At 45.2% G+C, this 25,846-nt stretch overlaps 1 protein-coding gene across 4 annotated transcripts in view; it reads right to left on the bottom strand.

Moving 5' to 3' along the window:
- Window positions 1-25,846, bottom strand: part of ADAM9 (ADAM metallopeptidase domain 9) — a 269,190-nt gene that overhangs the window by 193,666 nt on the left and 49,678 nt on the right. For 2 of the 4 annotated variants that reach the window (XM_056570919.1, XM_056570915.1), the window contains exons 6-8: window positions 24,807-24,883; window positions 6,442-6,631; window positions 4,237-4,299 (exon numbers count right to left, since the gene is read on the bottom strand). In XM_056570919.1, the coding sequence (XP_056426894.1) occupies window positions 4,237-4,299; window positions 6,442-6,631; window positions 24,807-24,883 (330 nt within the window). Of the gene's footprint in view, window positions 1-4,236; window positions 4,303-6,441; window positions 6,632-24,806; window positions 24,884-25,846 lie in introns of all 4 variants that reach the window. The other 2 variants (XM_056570916.1, XM_056570914.1) reach the window with 1 other exon arrangement.

The following is a 25,846-nucleotide window of genomic DNA, read 5'->3' as shown; positions in this document are numbered from 1 at the left end:
TCAATTTTTGTACTTCATGACAGTGCCCATTTAAACAACACAATGTAACTCCAAGTCAATGACACTTCTGTGAAATCCCATTGTCCACTCAGGAAGCAACACTGATTGACAAACAATTTCACATGCTGTTGTGCAAATGGAACAGACAAACAGGTGGAAATTATAGGCAATTAGCAAGACACTCCAATAAAGGAGTGGTTCTGCAGGTGGTGACCACAGACCACTTCTCACTTCCTATGCTTCCTGGCTGATGTTTTGGTCACTTTTGAATGCTGGTGGTGCTTTCACTGGTGCTTTCACTCTAGTGGTAGCATGAGATGGAGTCTACAACCCACACAAGTGACTCAGATAGTGCAGCTCACTCAGGATGGCACATCAATGTGAGCTGTGGCAAGAAGGTTTGCTGTGTCTGTCAGCGTAGTGTCCAGAGCATGGAGATGCTACAAGGAGACAGGCCAGTACATCAGGAGACATGAAGGAGGCCATAGGAGGGCAACAACCCAGCAACAGGACCACTACCTCCACCTTTGTGCAAGGAGGAACAGGAGGAGCACTGCCAGAACCCTGCAAAATTACCTCCAACAGGCCACAAATGTGCATGTGTCCACTCAAATGGTCAGAAACAGACTCCATGAGGGTGGTTTGAGGGCCCGACGTCCACAGGTGGGGGTTGTGCTTACAGCCCAACACCGTACAGGACGTTTGGCATTTGCCAGAGAACACCAAGATTGGCAAATTCGCCACTGGTGCCCTGTTCTCTTCACAGATGAAAGCAGGTTCACACTGAGCACACGAGTCTGGAGACGCCGTGGAGAACGTTCTGCTGCCTGCAACATCCTCCAGCATGGCCGGTTTGGCGGTGGGTCAGTAATGGTTTGGGGTGGCATTTCTTTGGGGGGCTGCACAGCCCTCCATGTGCTTGCCAGAGGTAGCCTGACTGCCATTAGGTACCGAGATGAGATCCTCAGAGACCATGTGACCATGACTTGTGAGATCATATGCTTGTGCGGTTGGCCCTGGGTTCCTCCTAATACAAGAGAATGCTAGACTTCATGTGGCTGGAGTGTGTCAGCAGTTCCTGCAAGAGGAAGGCATTGATGCTATGGACTGGCCCGCCCATTCTCCAGACCTGAATCCGATTAAGCACATCTGGGACATCATGTCTCGCTCCATCCACCAATGCCACATTGCACCACAGACTGTCCAGGAGTTGGCAGATGCTTTAGTCCAGGTCTGGGAGGACATCCCTCATCAGGAGCCTGCCCAGGCGTTGTGGGGAGGTCATACGGGCACGTGGAGGCCACACACACTACTGAGCTTCATTTTAACTTGTTTTAAGGACATTACATCAAAGTTGGATCAGCCTGTAGTGTGGTTTTCCACTTTTATTTTGAGTGCCACTCCATATCCAGACCTCCATGGGTTGATAAATTTGATTTCCATTGATAATTTTTTTGTGATTTTGTTGTCAGCTCATTCAACTATGTAAAGACGAAAGTATTTCATACGATTAGTTCATTCATTCATATCTAGGATGTGTTATCTTAGTGTTCCCTTTATTTTTAGCGATTTCTCTTTTTACTGTCTTATGAAGGTCATTTCCTGGAATGTTAAGGAGCTGCGGACCCCTGGTAAATGTAGCTTGATTCTGCGCCATCTTAAGGGTCTGTCTCCAGATGTGGCTCTGTTACAGGAGACGCACCTGGAGGAGGTGGATTTCTTCCGCATGCGCAAATGGTGGGTGGTTAGTGTTGAAGGTTCTCCGGCAGTTAACCGTAAAGCGGGGGTGTTGATTTTATTTCATAAATGTTTCACTTGATTTGTTGCCGGTCAATAAGGATACGGAAAGGAGGCTTTGTCATGTACACATTTCCACTGCTTCTGTGGATTTTACTATCTTTAATACATATGGCCCGAATGGGGATGATGAATCTTTCTTTGAGGGTTTAGCCCAACAAGTGCTAGGGTGCCCAGGGGGACATGTGCTGGTGGACGGGGATTTTAATGCAGTGATGTGTTCGGCGGAGGATAGGAGGAGCAACAGAATTAGACACTTACCTGTAAGGCCCTATCTTCTGTTGCCTAGTTGGGCGTCTCACACTGGACTGATTGACGTCTGGCGCATGCTGCACCCTGAGGCGTGGGATTATAGCCATTACTCCCCCACCCATGACTTGTGCTCGAGACTTGATTATTTTTTTTCTTCCCGGTCCTTGCTCCCTAGGGTGCAGCGTGTGTCCATAGATGACTTGGTTATATCTGATCACTCCCTCATCCTACTCCACATAGCAGACATTGTGCCGCGAGGAACTGATTTCCCGATAGGGCTGGGGCATGATGAACAGTTTCATATGTTGCTGAAAGGGTGGTGGATGGAGTATGCCCAGACAAACGCTCTACACATTGACACGCCCCAGCTTTACTGGGACACCTGAGGGGACGTATTATGGGGTATATGGCGGCTTTGAAAAAGACTTTGACAGCGCAACTAACATCTCTGATTCAGACATTGAGGCAGGTGTACACCCTTTCGGGACTCCCCTTCAGATTCTTCTAAAGAAGCATTGGCTGTGGCTAAGGCGGATTATGAGGCATGTGTTGAACGCAAAGATAATTTTAGGCGCACCCAATTTGAAGCCACTTTATTCCGTTATGGAGGGAAGCCGGGCCGACTCCCTGCCAGATTTGCTAAGGGCGCTGCCCCCTCCATCCCATATATCTGTACTGAAAGATGACTCGGGCGCCCAACAAGATCACTAATCTTCTTCAATCCCTCTACTCTGATGACCGAGCACCGACTTCCTCTTCCAGGGATTGGATATCAGAGGCTAACCTCCCCTCCCTTACTGAGGATGAGGGAGATGCTCTAAATGCCCCGATAACTGGAGAGGAACTTGATTATGTGATCAGATCATTAGCGCCTAGCAAGGCGCCAGGGCCGGATGGGTTTTCAGGGGGGGTCTACAAGATACTACGGGAACATATCTCATTGACCTTACTGCGCCTGTTCAATCCCTACCTGCAAGAGGCCACCATTCCTTCCACCATGAATACCGCTTATATCAAAGTCCTACCCAAGCCTGGGAAGGATCTTTTGTCCCCGGATGGATATCGTCCTATCTCATTGATCAATGTTGACCTAAAACTAGCTTCTAAGATTTTGGTGGATCGCCTGGCGAATCTTTTGCCGAGACTGGTCTCCCTTCTGCAGGTGGGTTTTGTGAAGGGGCATTTGGCTGTAACCAATATCAGACGTGTTATCACGGTACTGGATGAGATCCAGCTCCGCCTGTCTCTCCACCCGTCCCCGGCCATATTGTCAATTGATGCTGAAAAAGCTTTCAACAATGTGTGTTGGGTTGGGGATGGCTGTGGAAAGTGCTTCGTTCCATGGGCTTTTCGGGCCCCTTTCTAACATTTCTCCAGGCACTGAATACCACCCCCCCTGGCCCGAATTTCTACACCTGGCTTCCTCTCCGCCCCGTTCACTCCCCAAAAAGGCACGAGACAGGGTTGCTCCCTGTCGCCATTGCTTTTCAATTTTAACTTTTCATAACGTTATGAATAAAGTTTCACTTGTTTTATTGAAATTCCAAGAAAAAAATTGTGCAAAGTAAAAAAACGTATTGTGAAAACGGGATGGAACCATATGCACATACGGTTCTGTACGGTTCCTATTAACTCCCATGTTAAAAAAAAACGTATATGTTTCAATACGGTTTTTCACTAGGACCAACAACTGTGGTAGGCTACGGTTTTGAGTACAGGAAAAAAAAACTGAAAAAAAAAACGACAGGATGCCAAGTAGACACAACCTGCTGCATCTTTTGGCATAGGGTTTTCAATGGAGAGTTAATGCTTATGGTTTTCAATACGGTTCCGTATGGTTTTCAAATTGAAAACGTATATGGGAACTGTACGGCAAAAACGTGGTATGAACCCAGCCTTAGATACACATACAATACATGTAATAATATAATCTGCTATTCATTACTACAGTGTGTCCCAACCAGGGTGCCTCCAGCTGTTGCAATCTACAACTCCCAGTATGCCCGGACAGCCAAGACTTTTGTTGTTTCCAATCCTGTCTGTTATTGTAGGCGCACACTCCCACTGCTGAATGTTGGGGCACAGGCGGCAGGGAGGGGGTTATATTTATTTAGCCATGTAGTGTACATGCCAATGACTTACATGAGACAATTATTTTATTCTAAGATAAAAACTTCCACAACTTACCCTTTCCTTGTCCACAACCAGGAACAGTTCCACATATCTTGTCTGGGTCAGGATGGCCCGCTTCTTCTAGAGACAAAAGAAAAAATTAACTCAGGACTAGACTTGGAGCATTTATTTGTTGCAAGTCTGCAACCAGATTTTACAATTGACGTGTTTCCATTTTAAAATGTCGCTGTAGGTCAATTTCCATGCAGAAAAATTCTGGAGCTTGTGTACGAGTTTTGTATTCCCCTTAGGATTTTACCTGTGCAAATCCGTATAGAAAATCTGCGGCCTTGTGGACCTGCCCTTATAGTATGTCAAATTTCCATTATGAAAAATAGCAGCGTCACTTGCTTCCACATAGGCATCATCTTTTGATTGAGTTCAGCAAAAGTTTATTTCATTTACTATTGGCACCAACCCAAGGAAAAGAGAGGTCATAAAGAGAAGACGTCGTCTATATACACTGCAGCCCGGTCCTATAATATGATTACTAAAAGGCAGTGTTTGCCAACCAGTGTGCCGCCGTTTCTTGCAAAACTACAACTCCAAGCATGCCTGGACAGCCTTCGGCTGTCCGGGCATGCTGGGGTTGTAGTTTTGCATCTGCTGAAGGGACATCGGATTGGAAACACTGCAACGTAAAACAGATTTGCACCAATGCTAGAACAGCGCAAGGAAATCTCCAAGCGGAATTCCGGGGGCAAATATTTTGTAGTAAGAACGTAGTTGAGACAAATATTTGGATAAAAAAACAAAACATAGAAGACAACGTTTTCTGTTTTATTTTTAAGTGTTTTTTGGAAAGCTGGGTGACAACCAATAAGGCCTCCAATATATATGTCCATTAGGGGGTACCTCCTGATTTTATGGGGTCCTCGATAAGCGTTATGTAGACCTATGTCTCTTGCTCTGTGTAACTTTGGAGGTACTGTTTTTCATTCAGGAGATTACAGGGGTCCCCAGCAGTAAGACCCCGCGATAAGACATTTTATGGGACAGGGGATTAATTGTTTTTCATGCTCTGTGCATTGTTTATGGGAGTGCCGGAGATAACATATCTATGGCGTGGAGAACTGGGGCCCCCAATTCTGGAGTTTGCAATGAGGTCCTAACGATCAGACACTTATCTCCTATGTAGAATTTCCATTATGAGAAATAGCAGCGTCACTTGCTTCCACATAGGCATTATCTTTTGATTGAGTTCAGCAAATGTTTATTTAATTTGGCATGAAAAGTGCTCTGAATTACTATTGGCGCCAACCCAAGGAAAAAAGAGGTCATAAAGAGAAGACATCGTCTATATACTCTGCAGCCCGGTCCTATAATATGATTATTGAAAGGCAGCGTTTGCCAACCAGTGTGCCTCCGATTGTTGCAAAACTACAACTCCCAGCATGCCCGCGATCTCTGACGTGGCACCCCAGTCATCCGTGCATGGAGCGAACTCTGCTTCATGCTGGATGACTGACGACTACAGCCACCACACCCCCTCCATTGTCTATGGGAGGCAGTGTGACGGCTACAAACTAGCCATCATGCCCCCTCCCATAGACATGAATGGAGGAGGCGTGGCATCACACCCGCAGAAGAGCCAAGCTTCCGTGTTTCGGAACTGCCGCTGCCGGCCCAGAGATCGCGGGGGTCCATAGCGGTGGGACCCCCATGATCAGACATCTTATGGGATAGGGGATAGGGATAGGGAATTAATTTTTTTTTGGCGGAGCACCCCCTCTGAATCCCCCAACAACACTCCACACAGCCCACCCCCGCCCCAACGCGATCTTCGATCTTCTGGCTCTCCTCCTTGCATGGAAAGATGTTGTAGGCACATGCTCTGTGCATTGCTTATGGGAGTGCTGGATATACCATATCAATGGTGTGGAGAACTGGGGCCTCCAATTCTGAAGTTTGCAATGGGGTCCCACCGATCAGACACTTATCTCCTAGCCTATGGATAGGGGATACCTTTTTAGGTGCTGAAGTACCCCTTTAATGGATCAAATATTGACTAATAGGTGGTACTAGGGAGACAGTTTTCTTCCTTCCGGAAGAGATCTAAAATACATGCAGGATTTTAGGAAAGCTTGGTACCAACCAGATCTTGGTTGTCATCCAGTATAAAGAGAAAAATCGAGCAACATCCCCTGTAGGAAGTGTAACAACACTGGTAGTCACCCAGGACTGGATAGGGGAAGTAATTCATGAGAGTTTTTCGCTTACCCGGCGCAGTAGTTTAGTCATGCTGGGAGAGTGGTTGTGCTGACTCTCATGACCCTCTTCTGGACTGGATACTCCGCACACCATCGGCTCCTGCTTCACATCTTCAAGGCGATAAATAAGGTGTTGAAAGTTGGAAGACGGCTGAAGGGGCTCGATGCCATAGCTTCCATTACTCAGGTGTAGTAGGCCCCTGGCACAAGTAGAGAGGATCATAGTGTCAGTATTGCTATACAATCAGTCGTCTCTTGTTTTAATCTTAATAAAGCTTATTGAATGTCCAATCCATTACCGACCTCTGCTTTGTATGAGTGGAGAAGGTGAAGAGTAATGACAGCAGCTATGAGCACGTAACAAAAATGGTGGATGGCTTGTTCAGCTGAAAGATTCCTTCTGATCCCCCCCATACACTCTATCCTGTGTTCTCAATGGGGAGAGGAAATTCTGTGTGCAGAAGCTTCCTCTGAAATTGCAACTTAATGTCCGTGGCAGATTAAAGGAGAAGTATCATGTAAGAAAATGTATCCCCTATCGATACAAAGGATAGGAAATATGTTTTAGATTGCGGGACCAAACCGCTGGGACCCCCCCCTGATCTCCTGCACAGGGCCCCTGTTCTCCCTAGGAATAAACAACACACACCCTCCATGTATCTCTATGGGAGAGCCATTTGGCTATTTCTGGCTCTTCTATAGAAATACCTGGAGGGGGCATGTCAGCCGCCGCTTAGTTAACTTGTTCCATTCCCAGGGAGAGCAGGGGCCCCATGCATGAGATCACGGTCAGACCCCCCGGATTCTAAAACTAATCTCCTATACTTTGAATAGGGCGATAAGTTCTTTTGCACGATACTTCTCCTTTAAGCCCCATCACATTCACTGCAGTGCGGTGCTGGGGCTTTTCCAGAACATGTTCAATATTCCAGCGGAATCCTGTGACATTGACCTTAGAGCCCATGGACACTACGGAATTTTCTGGTTTGAAATTTTGGCGCAACAGGGTCCCATAGCTGTCAATGGGACTCCACTGCACAGTGCACACTTAGGAATTTTCGCAGCAGAGTTTAGCCGCTGCTGAAATTTATCCCCCGAAAGAACGAACATGTGTATTTGTTCAGTTGAATACTGAGCAAAACTAATCATTCAAAAATGTGTTCATTTCATATCACAGTCTGGTACTACACTCATGGTTGCTTGCATGAACGGCTTCCGTCAATAATTGCTTTATAAAGTTTTTTTTTTTATTATTATGTATAGGAATTTTGCCCAGAAATGTAGGACCTCACCCAAAATCCTCTGCTTTTAACTGCAGGAAAACACCACCCATGTGCATGAATGTAGAGGTGCATCTCGCTCAGAATAAAGGGAAATGTATTTTATTTTTTCCAATGTAGTCAGCAATAAGGGAGCACAGCCCAAAAAATAAAAGAAATGACAATGCTTAAAAATAATTAAAAAAAGAAAAAAAATGAAACCTCTCAATGAGCCTTAACCCCTTAAGGACTCAGGGTTTTTCCGTTTTTGCACTTTCGTTTTTTCCTCCTTACCTTTTAAAAACCTTTCAATTTTCCACCTAAAAATACATATTATGGCTTATTTTTTGCGTCGCCAATTCTACTTTGCAGTGACATTAGTCATTTTACCCAAAAATGCACGGCGAAACGGAAAAAAAAATCATTGTGCGACAAAATCGAAGAAAAAAACGCCATTTTGTAACTTTTGGGGGCTTCCGTTTCTACGCAGTGCATATTTCGGTAAAAATGACACCATATCATTATTCTGTAGGTCCATACGGTTAAAATGATACCCTACTTATATAGGTTTGATTTTGTCGCACTTCTGGAAAAAATCATAACTACATGCAGGAAAATTTATACGTTTAAAAATGTCATCTTCTGACCCCTATAACTTTTTTATTTTTCCACGTACAGGGCGGTACGAGGACTCATTTTTTGCGCCGTGATCTGAAGTTTTTATCGGTATGATTTTTGTTTTGATCGGACTTTTTGATCACTTGTTATTCATTTTTTAATGGTATAAAAAGTGACCAAAATACGCTTTTTTGGACTTTGGAATTTTTTTGCGCGTACGCCATTGACCGTGCGGTTTAATTAATGATATATTTTTATAGTTCGGACATTTACGCACGCGGCGATACCACATATGTTTATTTATTTATTTTTTTACACTGTTTTATTTTTTTTATGGGAAAAGGGGGGTGATTCAAACTTTTATTAGGGAAGGGGTTAAATGACCTTTATTAACACTTTTTTTTTACATTTTTTTTGCAGTGTTATAGGTCCCATAAGGACCTATAACACTGCACACACTGATCTCTCATCCTGATCACAGGCGTGTATTAACACGCCTGTGATCAGTGTTATCGGAGCAGTCATTCGCCGATCGGACACCGAGGAGGCAGGTAAGGGCCCTCCCGGTGTCCTGTCAGCTGTTCGGGACGCCGCGATTTCATCGCGGCGGTCCCGAACAGCCCGACTGAGCAGCCGGGTCACTTTCGCTTTAGAAGTGGCGGTCAGCTTTGACCTCCGCTTCTAAAGGGATAATACCACACATCACCGCGATCGGTGATGTGTGGTATTAGCCGCGGGTCTCGGCCGTTGATGAGCGCCGGGACCGACGCGATATGATGCGGGATCGTGGCGCGATCCCGCTTCATAACGCGGGAGCCGGCGCAGGACGTAAATATACGTCCTGCGTCATTAAGAGGTTAAAGGGGTATTCCAGGCAAAACCTTTTTTTATATATATCAACTGGCTCAGGAAAGTTAAACAGATCTGTAAATTACTTCTATTAAAAAATCTTAATCCTTCCAATAGTTATTAGCTTCTGAAGTTTTCTGTCTAACTGCTCAATGATGATGTCACGTCCCGGGAGCTGTGCATGATGGGAGAATATCCCCATAGGAACTGCACAGCTCCCGGGACGTGAGTCATCAAAGAGCAGTTAGACAGAAAACAACAACTCAACTTCAGAAGCTAATAACTATTGGAAGGATTAAGATTTTTTAATAGAAGTAATTTACAAATCTGTTTAACTTTCCGGAGCCAGTTGATATATAAAAAAAAGTTTTGGCCTGGAATACCCCTTTAAGAGAAATATATCATACAGTATAGGGGATAAGCTTTGGATCACAGGGGGTAACGGCTCTCCCCTGGATCGCAGCGGTGGCCGACACATCCCCTCCATACATCTCTATGGGAGAGCGGTTCGGCTATCTATGGCTCTCCCATAGAAAAGTATAGAGGGGCAGCAGGAAAAGTCCTGGCACCAGCTGGTTGTCGGGAGCACAGAGAAGATACCGGAACTGCACGGATTAGAATGGGATCTGCAGCAGACCTACAGGGACCGGGGCTAGGAAAGTATCATGCTTTTTAAATTTCCCCTGAACCCTATTATTACTTAGGACAGTGTTTCCCAACCAGGGGGCCTCCAGCCATTGCAAAACTACAACTCCCAGCATGCCCTTTGGCTGTCCGGGCATGCTGGAGGCACCCTGGTTGGGAAACACTGACTTAGCATTTGAATTTTGGCAGCGACCTAAGTCAAGATGTTGCAAAACACCATAGCTAAGTGCAAATTTTCCTGGGGGGGGAGGGGGGGGGGGGATATCAACATATCGCAATTCACAAAAAAAACGTCATTCGATTGCGATATATCGTGCAGCCCTAGTTTGAACCTAGCGCAGCACAGGTATCTTATTTTAGTACATTTTGTAGTGCCATCTTTCACACAAAAAAATTGCATATTGTTTATAATAGATCAGATTCTGATATAAATACAATTTTATCACTGACTATAATTGTTTCCTTCAAACCTTACTGCAGAGATTTTTCAGATTAGAGAAGTGAATAGCTGTGATAGTAATTTTGCGGTTTTTATTTGCTTTCCTGTGAATTACAATATGTGGGCTGCACTGTGGGTCATGGGGGAGATTTATCAAAACCTGTCTAGAGGAGAAGTTGCTGAGTTGCCCATAGCAGCCAATCAGATCGCTTCTTTCATTTTTGAAAAGGCCTTTGAGAAATGAAAGAAGTGATCTGATTGGTTGCTATGGGCAACTCAGCAACGTTTCCTCAGGACAGGTGTTGATAAATCTCCCCATGTTACAGTGTTTACATACAGTACTATTAAAACATACCAAAAACCCAGACAATTTATAACAAATCATCCTGGAAACAGTGTATGAATAGATACCAAAAACTAATAAATCGTGAATCCTTTTGGATTTAATACACTTGGCACTTTATTTCTGCAACATATCAATGAGACCATTGAGAATACTCGCTGATATATTTTTATCTTTTAACAATCGTGTTTTATTTTATACCTTTTGATGATATATTATGTATGTTTGTTTTATTGCCCAATTACCTGGTTAACCAGGGGTTAATTCTGTACTATATATGGATCGTCTATGTTTTACCTGCACATGCCTGAGGAAGCGGCTGGCAGCCACGAAACGTGTGGTATTCTGGGTAATAAACCTGTTTGTTTGTTTTCCTGAACCTTGTTCTGCATTCTCCAAATCCCACTGCTGTTTGGAGGAACTACAACCAAAACCACCTGTGGTAAGTGCTTAACTACATAGAGTGCTTGCTTAGGCTTCTTTCACATTGCCGTTAGGACATGGCAGTGTGGCAGCCGCGGGGGAAGCTCAGGGGAATAGCGGGAGAAAAAAAATACTGCTTGTGCCGTCTTTTTCTCCCGCTACTCCAGCTGAAAAACAGCGGAGCCCGACGGACCCTATTGACTATAATGGGGTCCATCGGGACCCACTATTGCCTGTTGAGCCCCGTCAAAATGAAGGCCGTCAAACTTGGAAACTCACTGCCGTTGACTGGGTTGACCCAGTCAACGGCAGTGTGAAAGAAGCCTTACTCATACAGTATTACACCATGGAGCGCTTTCTTTTTAGTTAAAGGAGCCTTTTCACGAAAATTTTAAAAAATTAAAACTTTGTCAAGTCTCTAGGACAGTGTTTTCCAACCAGGGTGCTTCCAGCTGTTGCAAAGCTAAAACTCCCAGCATGCCCGGACAGCCATACTGGCAGTTGTAGTTTTGCAACAGCTGCAGGCATAATGGTTGGGAAACTTTTTTTTGACATTGACACTTTAAAGGAGTCCTATGGTGGAGTTTTACTATGAAACAAATCAAACTTTAACTCACCTTCCTACACTGCCCTGTTGCTTAAATATCTGTCCCGTTCTCCGATCCCTGTCTTCTTCTGCTTCCTGCAGGACGGCGAGTCATTCTGTGCTCAGCGTATTGACTTGTGGTGTCTGGGGTGTTGCAACGGTGTAGCAGGGTCTGGTGGAATTAACCCTGTGGGGTAAGGTGTTATTAACCCCTGATTTGTTGTGACGCCAGGATGTGGTTGTTTTCTGTTTAAGGCCCTGCCGACAACCAACCCAGAAACGGCAGGCAATAAAGGAATGTCCACAGCAGAGATTGTGCAAATAACTGGAACTTTTACTTAAACTTCTTACGGAACAGTCTTTACAGTTTTGCAGTTTCTTTAGAGGCAACCGGGATGCAGGATACCTCACAGGCTTTGCTGGGACTTTCAGTATTGAGATTTATGCAGGCCACTGTGCTACTAATTATATGCTTGAGTTGAATAGTAGTCACTAGAATTGTAGATAGAGCTTGATAACTCACGTTTTTAGTGGCTGCAGGTTCCTTAGGCTTAGGCCTAGATGAGATAAATTTAGTAATATATGCTGATTGTGCTTGCTTGAGTGCCAGGAACTAAGAGAGTGAATTTAGAGACTACAGCCCCTTATATACTAAGGAGGCTGGACTACAGCCCATTGGTTGCCAAGCCTGTAGGTCCTGAACCCAGGGAACTCTGGGTACATCACATGACAGTATCACATGACCCAGGAAGGTCCTATACATTTGTACAACTTTATATAGAATAGACAATATGTACAATACATTTATAATGCATTATATGAGGGAGTCATTGATAAACAAGGGGGAACAGCCCTGTAGGAGAGCCCTGGGAATGGAGGGCCTCTACCTGAGGGGACTTAGGACAGGAACAGGACATGGTCCTGTGCCGGGACACCACAAACCCCCTTACTTAAAAAGAGTCGTCCTCAACGTATGTCCCCTTAGGGAGAGGAACGGAATGGCCATAGGGGCAGATGCAGTCCTGAAGCATTAATCCAAATGTCCAAGTTCAGGCTCATGACAACAAAATGATTAAAAATATATAGAGTCTCTGTGCATTTAGATAATGTCCATACATGCTCTAGAACTTATTCATAAACAGGATGGCTAGAACTTATTCACGAACAGGATGGTACTAGCACTTATTCACGAACAGGATGAATAGGATTGGATAAGTACATTTTTTTTCTTTTTCGAACTTACTAAAGTATATTAGTAACAACACACGAGTGTCATGTTATATTATATCTTCATACCCTAGGTATCTGTATTTTACCTTAGTTTATGAGATTATGCATCTCTAATGACTATGCATGAAATATAATTAAATATATCCTAGCTATAACATCCATTTATAGCTGAAACTTTATGGAAATATGACATTTGATATTTGGTTTATGTCTGACATTTGACTGACATATGGATATTTGATTATAAAATCTCTGACTGATATTTTGACATAAAGTATGTATAATGACTGTAATGCTTCTACATACTGACATTATCTCACTGTTTCCTTTTTATTGACATACATTTGATATAATACACATATTATTTCCATTTGTTATACACTGGTTGCGGATTGGGTTGCCTGAGGATTTCTGCCCAATGCCTTAGCTACTAGGGTCAATCGGTACTACACACTTACCCCTAGAACTCTGGATGTAGATAACAATTAAGCATACTGTTACCTTACTGGATACGTGTATTTTTTTAGTTAGCTACTTTAATACCTTCTGGCCAGGAAGAGCATCCTGAACTCGTAGAGACAAAAGAACATATTAGTGCATGACATTTGTGCATAACAGTGGTATAGACTGATGTAGAACATGTTACAGTCCCGAAGACTCTTTATTTTTTTTTATTTGTCTGTGAGATATATTCATATACCTATTTTTTACGTATAGGTTACAATTTATTTGTACTGGACTTTGAATATTCACTAATGAAGTTTATGTACTGAATTATGTGTACACTGGATTTTATGAATGTGAAGTCAGTCTTGATATCTGATGGGTATTTCTCCTTGTGTCGACCTTTGAGACCAACGCAACACCACCTCTTGGGTTTCAGGAATGCCTGCTTCCTCTGGAATTCTTGTTGTTTCAGCCCCAGGGGGACCAGATTGAGGGCTGGAGTCAGGAGTTGCAGTTGGTCCTGGACTGAGGGGACCCATGGGGATCAGTGAGGTCAATTCTTGACTTACAGAAGTTGCCAGGCTTACAGCAGGTGAGGAAACCAGAGACGGCTGTGCCGGAGCTGGATAGAGCATTGCACAAAACACTGCAGGCTGGTTGGATGAGAACATAGTTATGTCCATCGACGGATGGATCTTTTCTCCTGGAACATATTCTCTCACGGGTCTAGCAGCTGTGGGAGCAGGAGGAGGTTCTGGGAGGTCCTCTCTGAGGCACAATTTGATTCTGTTCCGATGAACCACCTGCGGCTCAAATCCAGTCTTCTGGACCTCGCAAACATCTAAGTCCGGGAATGACATAACAATTATAGTATAAGGTTCTGTCTCCCAGATGGAATCCAACTTGTGTGTTCTGGGGAACTTCCTTAGCCAAACCCTGTCTCCCAGTTGTAACAGCTTAGCAGATGTGTGGCGGTTGTAGTCTCTCTGTTGACGTTCTTGGGCCTCGTCCATCTTCTTTCCAACAATTTCCTTAGCTTCCTGAATTCTCCTTTGATGATCAGAGACCCAGTCTTGCGAGACTTGTGGAGAGTTGTTGAAGGGTGCTTGTAACCCAAGCGCTCGGTCCTTGGGAAGTTGCCCATGCCACTCCCCAGAAGAAGGGAGTGTACCCCGTGGAGCAGTGGATGGTATTGTAGTATATCTCCAACAGTTCAGGCAATAGCCAGGCCACTCTTCGTGCTTGGATACTGATGCTGCTCGTAGCATGTGTATGAAGACCTGGTTGATTCTTTCACACAATCCATTTCCCTGGGGATGATATGCTGTAGTCCGGAGCTTCTTGCAGTCGTGAAACTGGCACAACTCCTGGAACAGTTGGGTTTCAAAGGCTGTTCCCTGGTCCGTGAGAACCGACTCCGGACATCCCAGGGTTTGGACCCAGTTGGAATAGAACATCTGCGCAGCAGTCTTAATCGTGAGGTCTATGACAGGCACTACCAACTTGGAGTAGTGGTCTACCATGGTAGGGGCGTAGGTGTATCCAGACGGAGTGGAGGACAACTTCACGTGACCCAAGGCCACCAGCTGGTTGGGCCTTTAGTTTGGATGGGATGAAGGGGTGCTCTCGCATCCTTGTGAAGATTCTTGGTGACGTTGCAGACAGTACATTCACCGCACCACTTTTCAATGTCTCCTCGCATCCATATCCAATAGAACCTATGTCTGATGGTGGCTTCGGTTTTGTGGATTCCAAAGTGTCCCGACTGATCATGATAGGCATTTAGGACCATTGCAGCATCTCTTCTAGGGATCAGGATCTGATGGAGTCGCTCACCAGAGACTGGATCCAACAAGTTCTTGTACAGCAGTCCTTTGTGGATAAACAGTCGGTTTCTCTGTCGCCACAACCTCTTCAATTCGTAATCACATTGAGACCAGCGTAGATGGGTTGGTACCTTCTTCAGGAGAAGGTAGTCCTGATCCCCCATGACTCGACTTTTGTCCTGTAGAGTCTTCCATGTATAGAGGTCCTCAGGAACCTTTGTAGATCTAGGTTCACAGTCTTCCTGTGTAGTCATGACATTCTGACTGACGAACCTCTGATAGAATGGGGGCATCTCCACGTCTTCCCACTCATCCTCGACAGGTGGTTCTTCGCCCGGGGCCATACGGGATAGCACATCCGCATTCACATTATACTTGCCACTTCGATATTTAATGTTGAAGTCGTAGTTGGCCAGTCTGGAGGCCCAACGCTGCTCAATGGCTCCCAATTTAGCTGTATTCATATGTGCCAGCGGGTTATTGTCGGTGTACACGGTGAAAGGGGTGGCTACTAGATAGTCCTTAAACTTTTCGGTCATTGCCCAAACCAAGGCGAGGAGCTCCAGCTTGAAGGAACTGTAGTTGGAGTCGTTCTTCTCCGCTCGTCGCAGATGTCTGCTGGCATAGGCTATCACCCTTTCTTTACCTTCTTGCACCTGGGATAGAACAGGTCCCAGGCCTTCGAAGCTGGCATCTGTGTACAACCTGAAGGGCTGACCATAATCGGGATACTCCAGAATAGGAGGCTCGGTGAGCAGGTATTTCAAAGCCCAGAACGCTGTTTCTTGTTCCTCAGCCCACTGGATCGGGAGTCTTGCGTTATAGTTTTCCTTTGCGGTACCCCGGAGAAGAGCTGTAAGGGGTCCAGCAATCTGTGCAAAGTGAGGGATGAAGCAGCGGTAGTAGCCAGCGAATCCCAGGAAGCTACTGATGTCCTTCACCGTGCGTGGGGTAGGCCAGTCCTTGACAACACTCACTTTTCCTGGGTCAAGCTGGATGCCCACTGCGCTGACAACATGGCCGAGGCAATGGACTCGTGGCTTCAGTAAATGACACTTAGAGGGTTTGATCTTCAGTCCATGATTGATCAGGAATTTAAACACCTCCTCCAAGTGGTCGAGATGCTCTTGATAAGTCTTAGAGTAGACAATGACATCGTCCAAATATAATAACACACTCTGAAAATTGAGATGTCCTAGGCATCGCTCCATTAGGCGTTGAAAGGTGGCAGGGGCGTTGCATAGCCCAAAGGGCATACTTTTGAATTCAAAAAGCCCCATCGGGGTCACAAACGCCGTCTTCTAACAATCTTCTTCTGCCATCGGCACTTGCCAATATCCACTGGTCAAGTCTAGAGTAGAGAAGTAGGCAGCTGATCCCAGGGCAGTCAGGGATTCTTCAATTCGAGGTAGGCATCTTTGTGAGTGACGTTATTCAGCTTCCGGTAATCCACACAAAAGCGGATGGTCCCATATTTTTCTTGACAAGGACAAAAGGAGCGGCCCAAGGACTTTGGCTCTCCCGGATTACTTCAGCCTCCTTCATCTCGTTCAGCATTTTTTCTACTGTCTGGAACATACCAGGGGCCACTGGGCAATGCCTTTCCTTGATTGGAGGACTATCACCTGTTAGGATCCGATGTTGAATCATCGTGGTCCGGCCAAAATCGGTGGGGTGTTTGCTGAAGGCCTCCTGATATTGTTTGGCCACTTGGATGACTCTGCCAACCTGGTTTCTGGGGGTATTCTCGTCCCCTATCTGCAGCTGGGTCCACCATGGTTCTGGATAGCTGTTATCGGCTCCGTGGGTAGTCTGGGCGGTCCACTGTCGGGCTACTTGCGAGTTAGTCAATGCGTCCTTGGGCCCAAGGTGGTATAGCTGTGCAACAGGAGTATACCTGGGTAGCCTGGTGGCGACATCAGACAAGTTGACTACTCCGACCGGGACCCTTCCGTTGAATCTGTCCATGAGCACCTTGTTACCCTGCTCGGGCATGATGCCATCTAACTGGTTTCTGGCATCTTTCGTACAGGCGTAGACATACCTCAGATGGGAAGTGAGACTCGAACACTTGATATAGTCCCTCAAAAATCTGCTCCACTGTGGCCCTGTCGGAGGCTGGCCAGGTGCGGACCTCTTCCAATGCTGATCCCTGTAGCTGTCCCGTAAGTAACTGCACCTGCTTGTTAGGGGGGAAAGAATAAAAAACAAAGACTCTGTATCTTCTCCTTGAAGTCTCGCAGGGTGAAAGAATCCCCATTATAGGTGGCGAGCACGGGATTCCCCAAGAAGACAGGTGCGGCTACAGGAGCTCCCAGGCTGTAAAGTTGAACTGGAGGTCAAGAGGGCAACATTCTATTTGCAGACTGTGGTGACCCCTCTGGCAGGGTTGCAGGAGCACCTCCATCCTGTGGGTCAGGTGGTGGTGGTGGAGTAGGCGCTGACATCTTATCGACTTGATTGGGTGTGCTGGCCCTTTAACAGAAGCTTGAGTGTGCTGACTTGTAGTCTTGATTGGGTGCGCTGTCGCAACTGGGCAATTAAGGTACGCTGGCCCTTTAAGATGAGTTGTGGCGTGCTGCGGTGATCTATGCAGCTTGCTTCTGAGGTTTCCACTGACCGCTGTGCTGCCAGGACCCTTGTCCCAATGTCTGCAGAGTCTATGCAGCGGAGGTGCACTATAGTAATGCGGGCGCAGCTGCTGGAGCTTTTGATTTTTGCTGCGCCCGGAGGACTTCCGGTTCGGTCCGGGCAAGAAATCGTTCCCCTCGGCAACACAGGGGGGAACTTTTCCTTCCTTCCGGCCGGCACTGGAGGCGTGACTGCGGAGGATCAGCAGGGAGGAGCTGCAGGTGTTCGCGTGCGCGGGAAGGCCCGACGCTAACTTTAACTCTTTAAGGTATGGCAGCAATCACACAGTATTCTTCACCGACCCCCTTACTTTTTTTAGTGCCCCGGCAAAGCACAATTTCAGCAACAATGTCCTGTACAATTTCGGACGCAATCTCAGTCGCTGCACGCGACAGTTCTGCACAGTTTTGAATACACAGTTCCGAATAAGGGGAGCACTATGGCACTTGCAATAATGGTGTACACCCGTTTTTCGTTGCGGGTGGTCAGAGTAGCAAATTTATTAAAGGCACACACCCGTATCCTTCGTAGGACGCCAAAAAGACTAGTGGTGTCTGGGGTGTTGCAACGGTGTAGCAGTGTCTGGTGGTATTAACCCTGTGGGATAAGGTGTTATTAACCACTGATTTGTCGTGACGCCAGGATGTGGTTGTTTTCTGTTTAAGGCCCTGCCGACAACCAACCCAGAAACGGCAGGCAATAAAGGAATGTCCACAGCAGAGATTGTGCAAATAACTGGAACTTTTACTTAAACTTCTTACGAACAGTCTTTACAGTTATGCGGTTTCTTTAGAGGCAACCAGGATGCAGGATACATAGTTACATAGTTATTACGGTCGAAAAAAGACATACGTCCATCAAGTTCAACCAGGGAATTGAAGGGTAGGGGTGTAGTGGGATATTGGGGGAAGGGATGGGATTTTATATTTCTGCATAAGCATTAATGTTATTTTGTTCCAGGAATGTATCTAACCCTGTTTTAAATTTATTAATCGTTCCTGCTGTGACTAGTTCCTGAGGTAGACTGTTCCATAAATTCACAGTTCTTATGGTGAAGAAGGTGTGTCGCCCCTTGAAACTAAACCCTTTCTTCTCCAAATGGAGGGAGTGCCCCCTCGTCCTTTGGGGGGTTTAACCTGGAACAGTTTTCTCCATATTTTTTGTATGGGCCATTAATATATTTATATACGTTTATCATATCCCCCCTTATACGTCTCTTCTCAAGACTAAACAATTGTAACTCCTTTAATCGCTCCTCATAGCTAAGTCGCGCGTCTCTGCACCCTTTCCAGAAACACAGTGTCCCTTTTATGGACTGGTGACCAAAACTGAACAGCATATTCCAGGTGAGGCCGTACGAATGCTTTAGAAAGGGGGAGTATTATATCCCTGTCCCTCGAGTCCATGCCTCTTTTTATACATGACAATATCCTGCCGGCCTTGGAAGCAGCAGCCTGACATTGCATGCTATTCTGTAGTCTGTGATCTACAAGTACACCCAGATCCTTCTCTACCAGTGACTCTGTCAGTTTAATCCCCCCTAAGACATACAATGCATGCAGGTTATTAGTACCCAGATGCATAACTTTACATTTATCTACATTGAACCTCATTTGCCAAGTGGATGCCCAGACACTTAGTCTATCCAAGTCATCTTGTAACTTATGCACATCCTTTATAGACTGTACTGTGATACAAAGCTTGGTGTCATCTGCAAAGGTAGAAACAGAGCTGTTAATACCATCCTCTATATCATTGATAAATAAATTAAACAACAGCGGGCCCAGTACTGAACCTTGGGGTACACCACTAATAACTGGGGACCAATCAGAGTACGAATCATTGACCACCACTCTCTGGGTACGATCCATGAGCCAGTGTTCAATCCAGTTACAAACTAAAGTTTCCAAGCCCAAAGACCTTAACTTACCTGTCAGATGTCTGTGAGGGACAGTATCAAATGCTTTAGCAAAATCCAGAAACACTATATCCACAGCCATTCCTCTGTCAAGGCTTCTACTCACCTCTTCATAAAAGCAAATTAGATTGGTTTGACAACTTCTATCCTTAGTAAACCCATGCTGGCTATCACTTATAATACTATTATCCCCTTTGTATTCCTGTATGTAATCCCTTATAAGTCCTTCAAACAATTTACCCACAATGCACGTTAAACTTACCGGTCTATAGTTTCCTGAGGAAGACCTAGAGCCCTTCTTGAAGATTGGCACCACATTCGCCTTGCACCAGTCCCTTGGCACAATACCAGACACCAGAGAATCTCTAAATATCGTGAACAGGGGTACAGATATTACTGAACTTACCTCTCTAAGAACTCTTGGGTGCAATCCATCTGGCCCTGAAGATTTGCTTACATTTACTTTACTTAACTTACCTTGTACCATCTCTACATTAAGCCAGTTCAATACATTATATGATGTGTTACCAGCACTGACCTGGCCAATGTCAGCTCCTTCTTCCCTAGTATATACAGAACTAAAGAACCCATTCAGTAGCTCCGCCTTCTCTTGATTGTCCGTGACAACCTCCCCATTATTATTATTATTATTATTATTATTATTAAGGGGTCCTACATGCTCTGTCCTTGGTTTTTTTTTAATTTATATATCTAAAAAAATATTTAGGATTAGTTTTGCTTTCTTTGGCCACCTGTCTCTCATTTTGAATTTTTTCAGTTTTTATTACATTTTTACAGATTTTATTAAGCTCCTTGTATTGTTTAAATGTTATAGCTGACCAATCAGATTTGTATTTTTTGAAGGCTATTTTTTTGTTGTTTATTGCTCTTTTAACATCATTTGTCAGCCATGTAGGATTTAGTTTTAATCATTTATATTTGTTCCCCTTTGGTATATATTTAGCTGTATAGTTATTTAAAGTTGATTAAAAAATGTCCCATTTACCTTTTGTATCAGTATTTGAGAACACCTCCCCCCAGGCTATGTCCTGTAGTGCAGCCCTCAGCCCAGGGAAATTTGCCTTTTTAAAGTTATATGTTTTTTCCTTCCCCGCCTGTCTTTGTTTTCTACATTTTAAGTCAAAAGTAACTATATTGTGGTCGCTATTACCAAGGTTTTCCCGCACAGTTACATTACCAATCAGCTCTGCGTTGTTGGAAATGATCAGATCCAACAAGGCATCACTTCTTGTTGAGTCCTCCACAAACTGGCCCATAAAATTATCCTGCAATAAATTTAGGAATTGTTGCCCCTTTGAAGTTTTAGCCAACCCCCGACCCCAATCTATGTCTGGATAGTTAAAATCTCCCATTATTACCACTGTACCGGCCCATGCAGCCCTCTCTATTTGTTTATACAGCCGACCTTCTATTTCCTCAGTGATATTAGGGGGATCTGTAGATTACACCAAATATTATTTTTTCAGTATTTCCCTCCTTTTGTAATTCTACCCACAGTGATTCCACATCCTCAGAATCATCACACACTATGGCATCGTTCACACTGACTTTCATACCACTTCTTACATACAGACAGACTCCACCACCTTTTCTGTTCATTCTATCCTTGCAAAACAATGTAAACCCCTGCAGATTGACAGCCCAGTCATGCGAGGAGTCCAGCCATGTCTCAGTGACCCCAACTATATCAATATGTTCCTCCAGTATCAAGGCCTCCAGCTCCCCCATTTTATTTGCTAGGCTTCTGGCATTTGTGAACATACACTTTACATTTCCATCCTTTATGTTATTGGGGTTAATGGGATTCAAGGGTTTATGTTTTATTTTCCTATGAAGCCCATTCCTATTAACTATTCTAACCCCTCCCTCCGCTCCACCCCCAGGTACATTTATAATTCCCACCTCTCTATCTATGCTATCTTCCCCCTCTTTGCTGTAGGTTCCCTCCCCCCAAGTCCCTAGTTTAAACATTCCTCCACCCTTCTAGCCATCTTCTCCCCAAGCACAGCTGCACCCTCCCCATTGAGGTGCAGCCCATCCCTACGGTAGAGCCGGTAACCGACAGCGAAGTCGGTCCAGTTCTCCATGAACCCAAACCCCTCCTTCCTACACCAGCTTCTGAGCCACTTGTTTACCTCCCTAATCTCCTGCTGCCTCTCTGGTGTGGCTCGTGGTACTGGTAGTATTTCAGAAAATACTACCTTGGAGGTCCTTGCCTTAAGCTTGCGGCCTAAGTCCCTGAAATCATTTTTAAGGACACTCCACCTACCTCTTATTTTGTCATTGGTGCCAATATGTACCATGACTGCTGGGTCCTCTCCAGCCCCGCCCAGCAACCTGTCAACCCGATCCGCGATGTGCCGAACTCGTGTGCCAGGCAGACAACACACTGTTCGGCGATCCCGGTCTTTGTGACAGATCGCCCTGTCTGTCCCCCTAATAATTGAGGCCCCCACCACTAGTACCTGTCTGGCCTGCCCTGCACTCCTCCCTCCCTCCTTTCTGGAGCAGACACCCCCCTGGCGGTCAGAGGCAGTATCCTGCTGCAGTACTGCTAGCTCTGAAATTGCATCCCCCTCATCTGCCAAGCGGGCAAACTTGTTGGGGTGTGCCAGTTCAGGACTAGCCTCCCTGACACTTTTTCCCCTACCCCGCTTTCTAACTGTAACCCAGCTAGCTGCCTGACTGTCCTGCAACTCTGTCCCACTGTACTCCCCCACCTCTACCCCCGAGAGTGCCTGCACAGTGAGCAGGAGACTCCTCTCCGGGTTGTCAATGCATCTCAATGTTGCCAGTTGTTCCTCTAGAGCCAGAATCTGGGCTTCCAAACGAACAACTTGCTCACATCTCACGCAACAATATTTACCCTCGAACTCCTGCTCAAGGATTGCATACATTGTACAAGATGCACACCGGACTGCATTTTCCAACATGGAGGCCATTCTAGGTTTGGGGATTGCAAAAATTTCAGTGACTAAAAAAACAAAAACAATCAAATATGTCAATTAAACTCCCTGAATTTAAAGTCCCTTAATGTTAAGTCCTTCTCAATTTTATACCCACACTCACTTGTATACTTCACATTCTTGTATACAGCTCAAAACAATCACAGCTCAAACAATCGCTTGTATACTTTCCTCTTATAGTTAGCACTGCTGGGAGAGACTGGATTCAAAGGGCTAGCTGCCTGCAAACACCTGCAATTTATCTGCTGCTAATTAATTAACTGTTCCACCTGTGATCTCCCAGACAGAGAAAGCGCAAAAAAAAAATCAGATCACACTCAGCAGTACTGTATACTTCTTACAGTATTCCCTTAATGTTAAGTCCCTCTCACTTTTATACCCACACTCACTTGTATACTTCACACTCTTGTATACAGCTCAACACAATCACAGCTCAAACAATCGCTTGTATACTTTCCTCTTATAGTTAGCAGAGACGTCCTTGCTGTTTCACTGCTGGGAGAGACTGGATTCAAAGGGCTAGCTGCCTGCAAACACCTGCAATTTATCTGCTGCTAATTAATTAACTGTTCCACCTGTAATCTCCCAGACAGAGAAAGAGCAAAAAAAATAAAAAATCAGATCAGACTCAGCAGTACTGTATACTTCTTACAGTATTCCCTTAATGTTAAGTCCCTCTCACTTTTATACCCACACTCACTTGTATACTTCACACTCTTGTATACAGTTCAAAACAATCACAGCTCAAACAATTGCTTGTTTTCTTCCCTCTTATAGTTAGCAGAGACTTCCTTGCTGTTTCACTGCTGGGAGAGACTGGATGCAAAGTACCTGATACCTCACAGGCTTTGCTGGGACTTGTAGTATTGAGATTTATGCAGGCCACTATGCTACTAATTATATGCTTGAGTTGAATAGTAGTCACTAGAATTGTAGATAGAGCTTGATAACTCATGTTTTTAGTTGCTGCAGGTTCCTTAGGCTTAGTCCTAGATGAGATGAACTTAGTAGTGTATGCTGATTGTGCTTGCTTGAGTGCCAGGGACTAATAGAGTGAATTTAGAGACTACAGCCCCTTATATACTAAGGAGGCTAGACTACAACCCATTGTTTGCCAAGCCTGTAGGTCCTGAACCCAGGGAACTCTGGGCACATCACATGACAGTATCACAAGACCCAGGAAGGTCCTAAACATTTGTACAACTTTATATAGAAGAGACAATATGTACAATACATTTATAATACATTATATGAGAGAGTAATTGATAAGCAAGGGGGGAACAGCCCTACAGGAGAGCCCTGGGAATGGAGGGCCTCTACCTGAGGGGACTTAGGACAGAAACAGGACAAGATCCTGTACCGGGATACCACAACCGGCTGCAGCAATGTCCCGCTGCAGCCTGTGATACGCTGAGCACAATGTGTCTCACCATCCTGCACAAAGCAGAAGAAGACATGGATCGGAGAACAAAACACCGATATCGGCGCAACAGGACAATGTAGAAAGGTAAGTTAAAGTTTGATTTGTTTGGTTTTACAGCGCAGGCACACAGGGTTAATAAAAAAAACACCATAGTACTCCTTTAACGAGGTTTCCACTACACTAATGGATTGATTATAGTTTTTCTCAGCTTAGTAAAGCCCATGGCCATTCACTGTACGGGAACTACAGTCATATACACTTCAAAGGAAAAGCAGAAAGGACCTCAGCATCAGGTATGGCATGTCATAGTTATGATGTAGTGTTCAAGATGAGAATCTTCTTTAAGGGTCACACACAGTGCATCTGCAGTGTATTTGATGCTGCGGCTGCGCTGCCGGCAGTCAGAGTGACAGCAGATTGAGCTCCCTGTATCTCTATATGTCTGCTCCCAGCGGCAGATTTCCCAGCAGCGGTCATAAGCAGATACGCAACTACCCAGACACACACTGTGACTGCCGGCAGTGCATCCTCAACATCAAATAGGCTGCAGATGTGCTGTGTGTGACCCTACCATAAAGAGGTTACACAGGATTCAAAAACATAGCCGCTTTTTTCCAAAAACAGCACTGCACCTCTCTGCAGGTTGTGTGTGGTATTACAACTCTGTTTCATTCACTTCAATGTAACTGAGCTGCTTCTCTACAATAGGTGCATTGTAACCCTGGTTATGCAGGATTAAGACTATTATTACCTTAGACCTGAGCAAGTGCTGATGGCTACCCGGGACTCAGGATATCCTTCTGCATAGCCCTGGTAATGGCACAGGTCCTGAGGGTACATAAAGGAGACAATAAGATGACTGCAGGACAGATCCAATGGACATCAACCATTCATCCCATCACCCAGACAGAAGAAATAGTACAGGGAAGAAAACCATTATGTGAGGTTTTGTACGTTTGCCCAATGACAAAGAAATGATCAGTCTATAATTTTAAAGGTTGGTTTATTTGGACAGTGAGACAGAATAACAACAATAAATCCAGAAAATAAATGCATTCCACACAAGTTATGAATATGTATTTTACTCAGTGATATAAGTATTTGACCCCCTATCAGACAACAACATTTCTCATGTTTTTATACAGGTAACAAGCAGAGATTAGGAGCACTGCATTACCGGAAAAAAAAAGCTTTTGATATGTAATAGAAACATATCAAAAGTTTTGTTCATTGGGATCTGAATGTTCAGACCCCAAACATATTTTAAAGGCGTACTCCGCCCCTAGACATCTTATCCCCTATCCAAAGGATAGGGGATAAGATGTTTGATCAGGTGGGTCCCGCGGTTGGGGACCCCGCAATCTCGGCTGCGGCACCCCAGACATCCAGTGCACAGAGCGAACTTCGCTCCATGCCGGATGACCAGGGCCGGATCATCATTGGCACTCATGGTGCGCCTGCTCCGGGCCCCAGGCCTGCAGAGGGCCCCCGTCACATTCGGGACATCCCTGTGTCCCGAAAAATCTTTTCAGGACACAAGGATGTCCCGGTGGTTACCTCTCTGCGGTGGCCCCCGCGTTAACTTTAAAAACGCAGGGGCCGCCAGGAGGTGGCGCATGCAGGGACGTCACTGACGTCCCGTGTGTGCACCCATAGATGAAAAGCAGAGCAGAGCATAGAGGAGGATGCGCTCACATGGTAAGTGACCAGCGGCACGTCACCTTCAGTGTTCTGACCTCCGCTCCTATGGTCCCGGGAGCTACTGCTATAGCCCATAGGCCATAGCAGGGG

The sequence above is a fragment of the Hyla sarda genome, chromosome 4, assembly GCF_029499605.1.
Source record: "Hyla sarda isolate aHylSar1 chromosome 4, aHylSar1.hap1, whole genome shotgun sequence".
In the NCBI taxonomy this organism is placed as follows: domain Eukaryota; kingdom Metazoa; phylum Chordata; class Amphibia; order Anura; family Hylidae; genus Hyla; species Hyla sarda.
The sequence above is the reverse complement of the archived record's forward strand: the minus strand, read 5'-3'. Positions and strand labels throughout refer to the sequence as shown.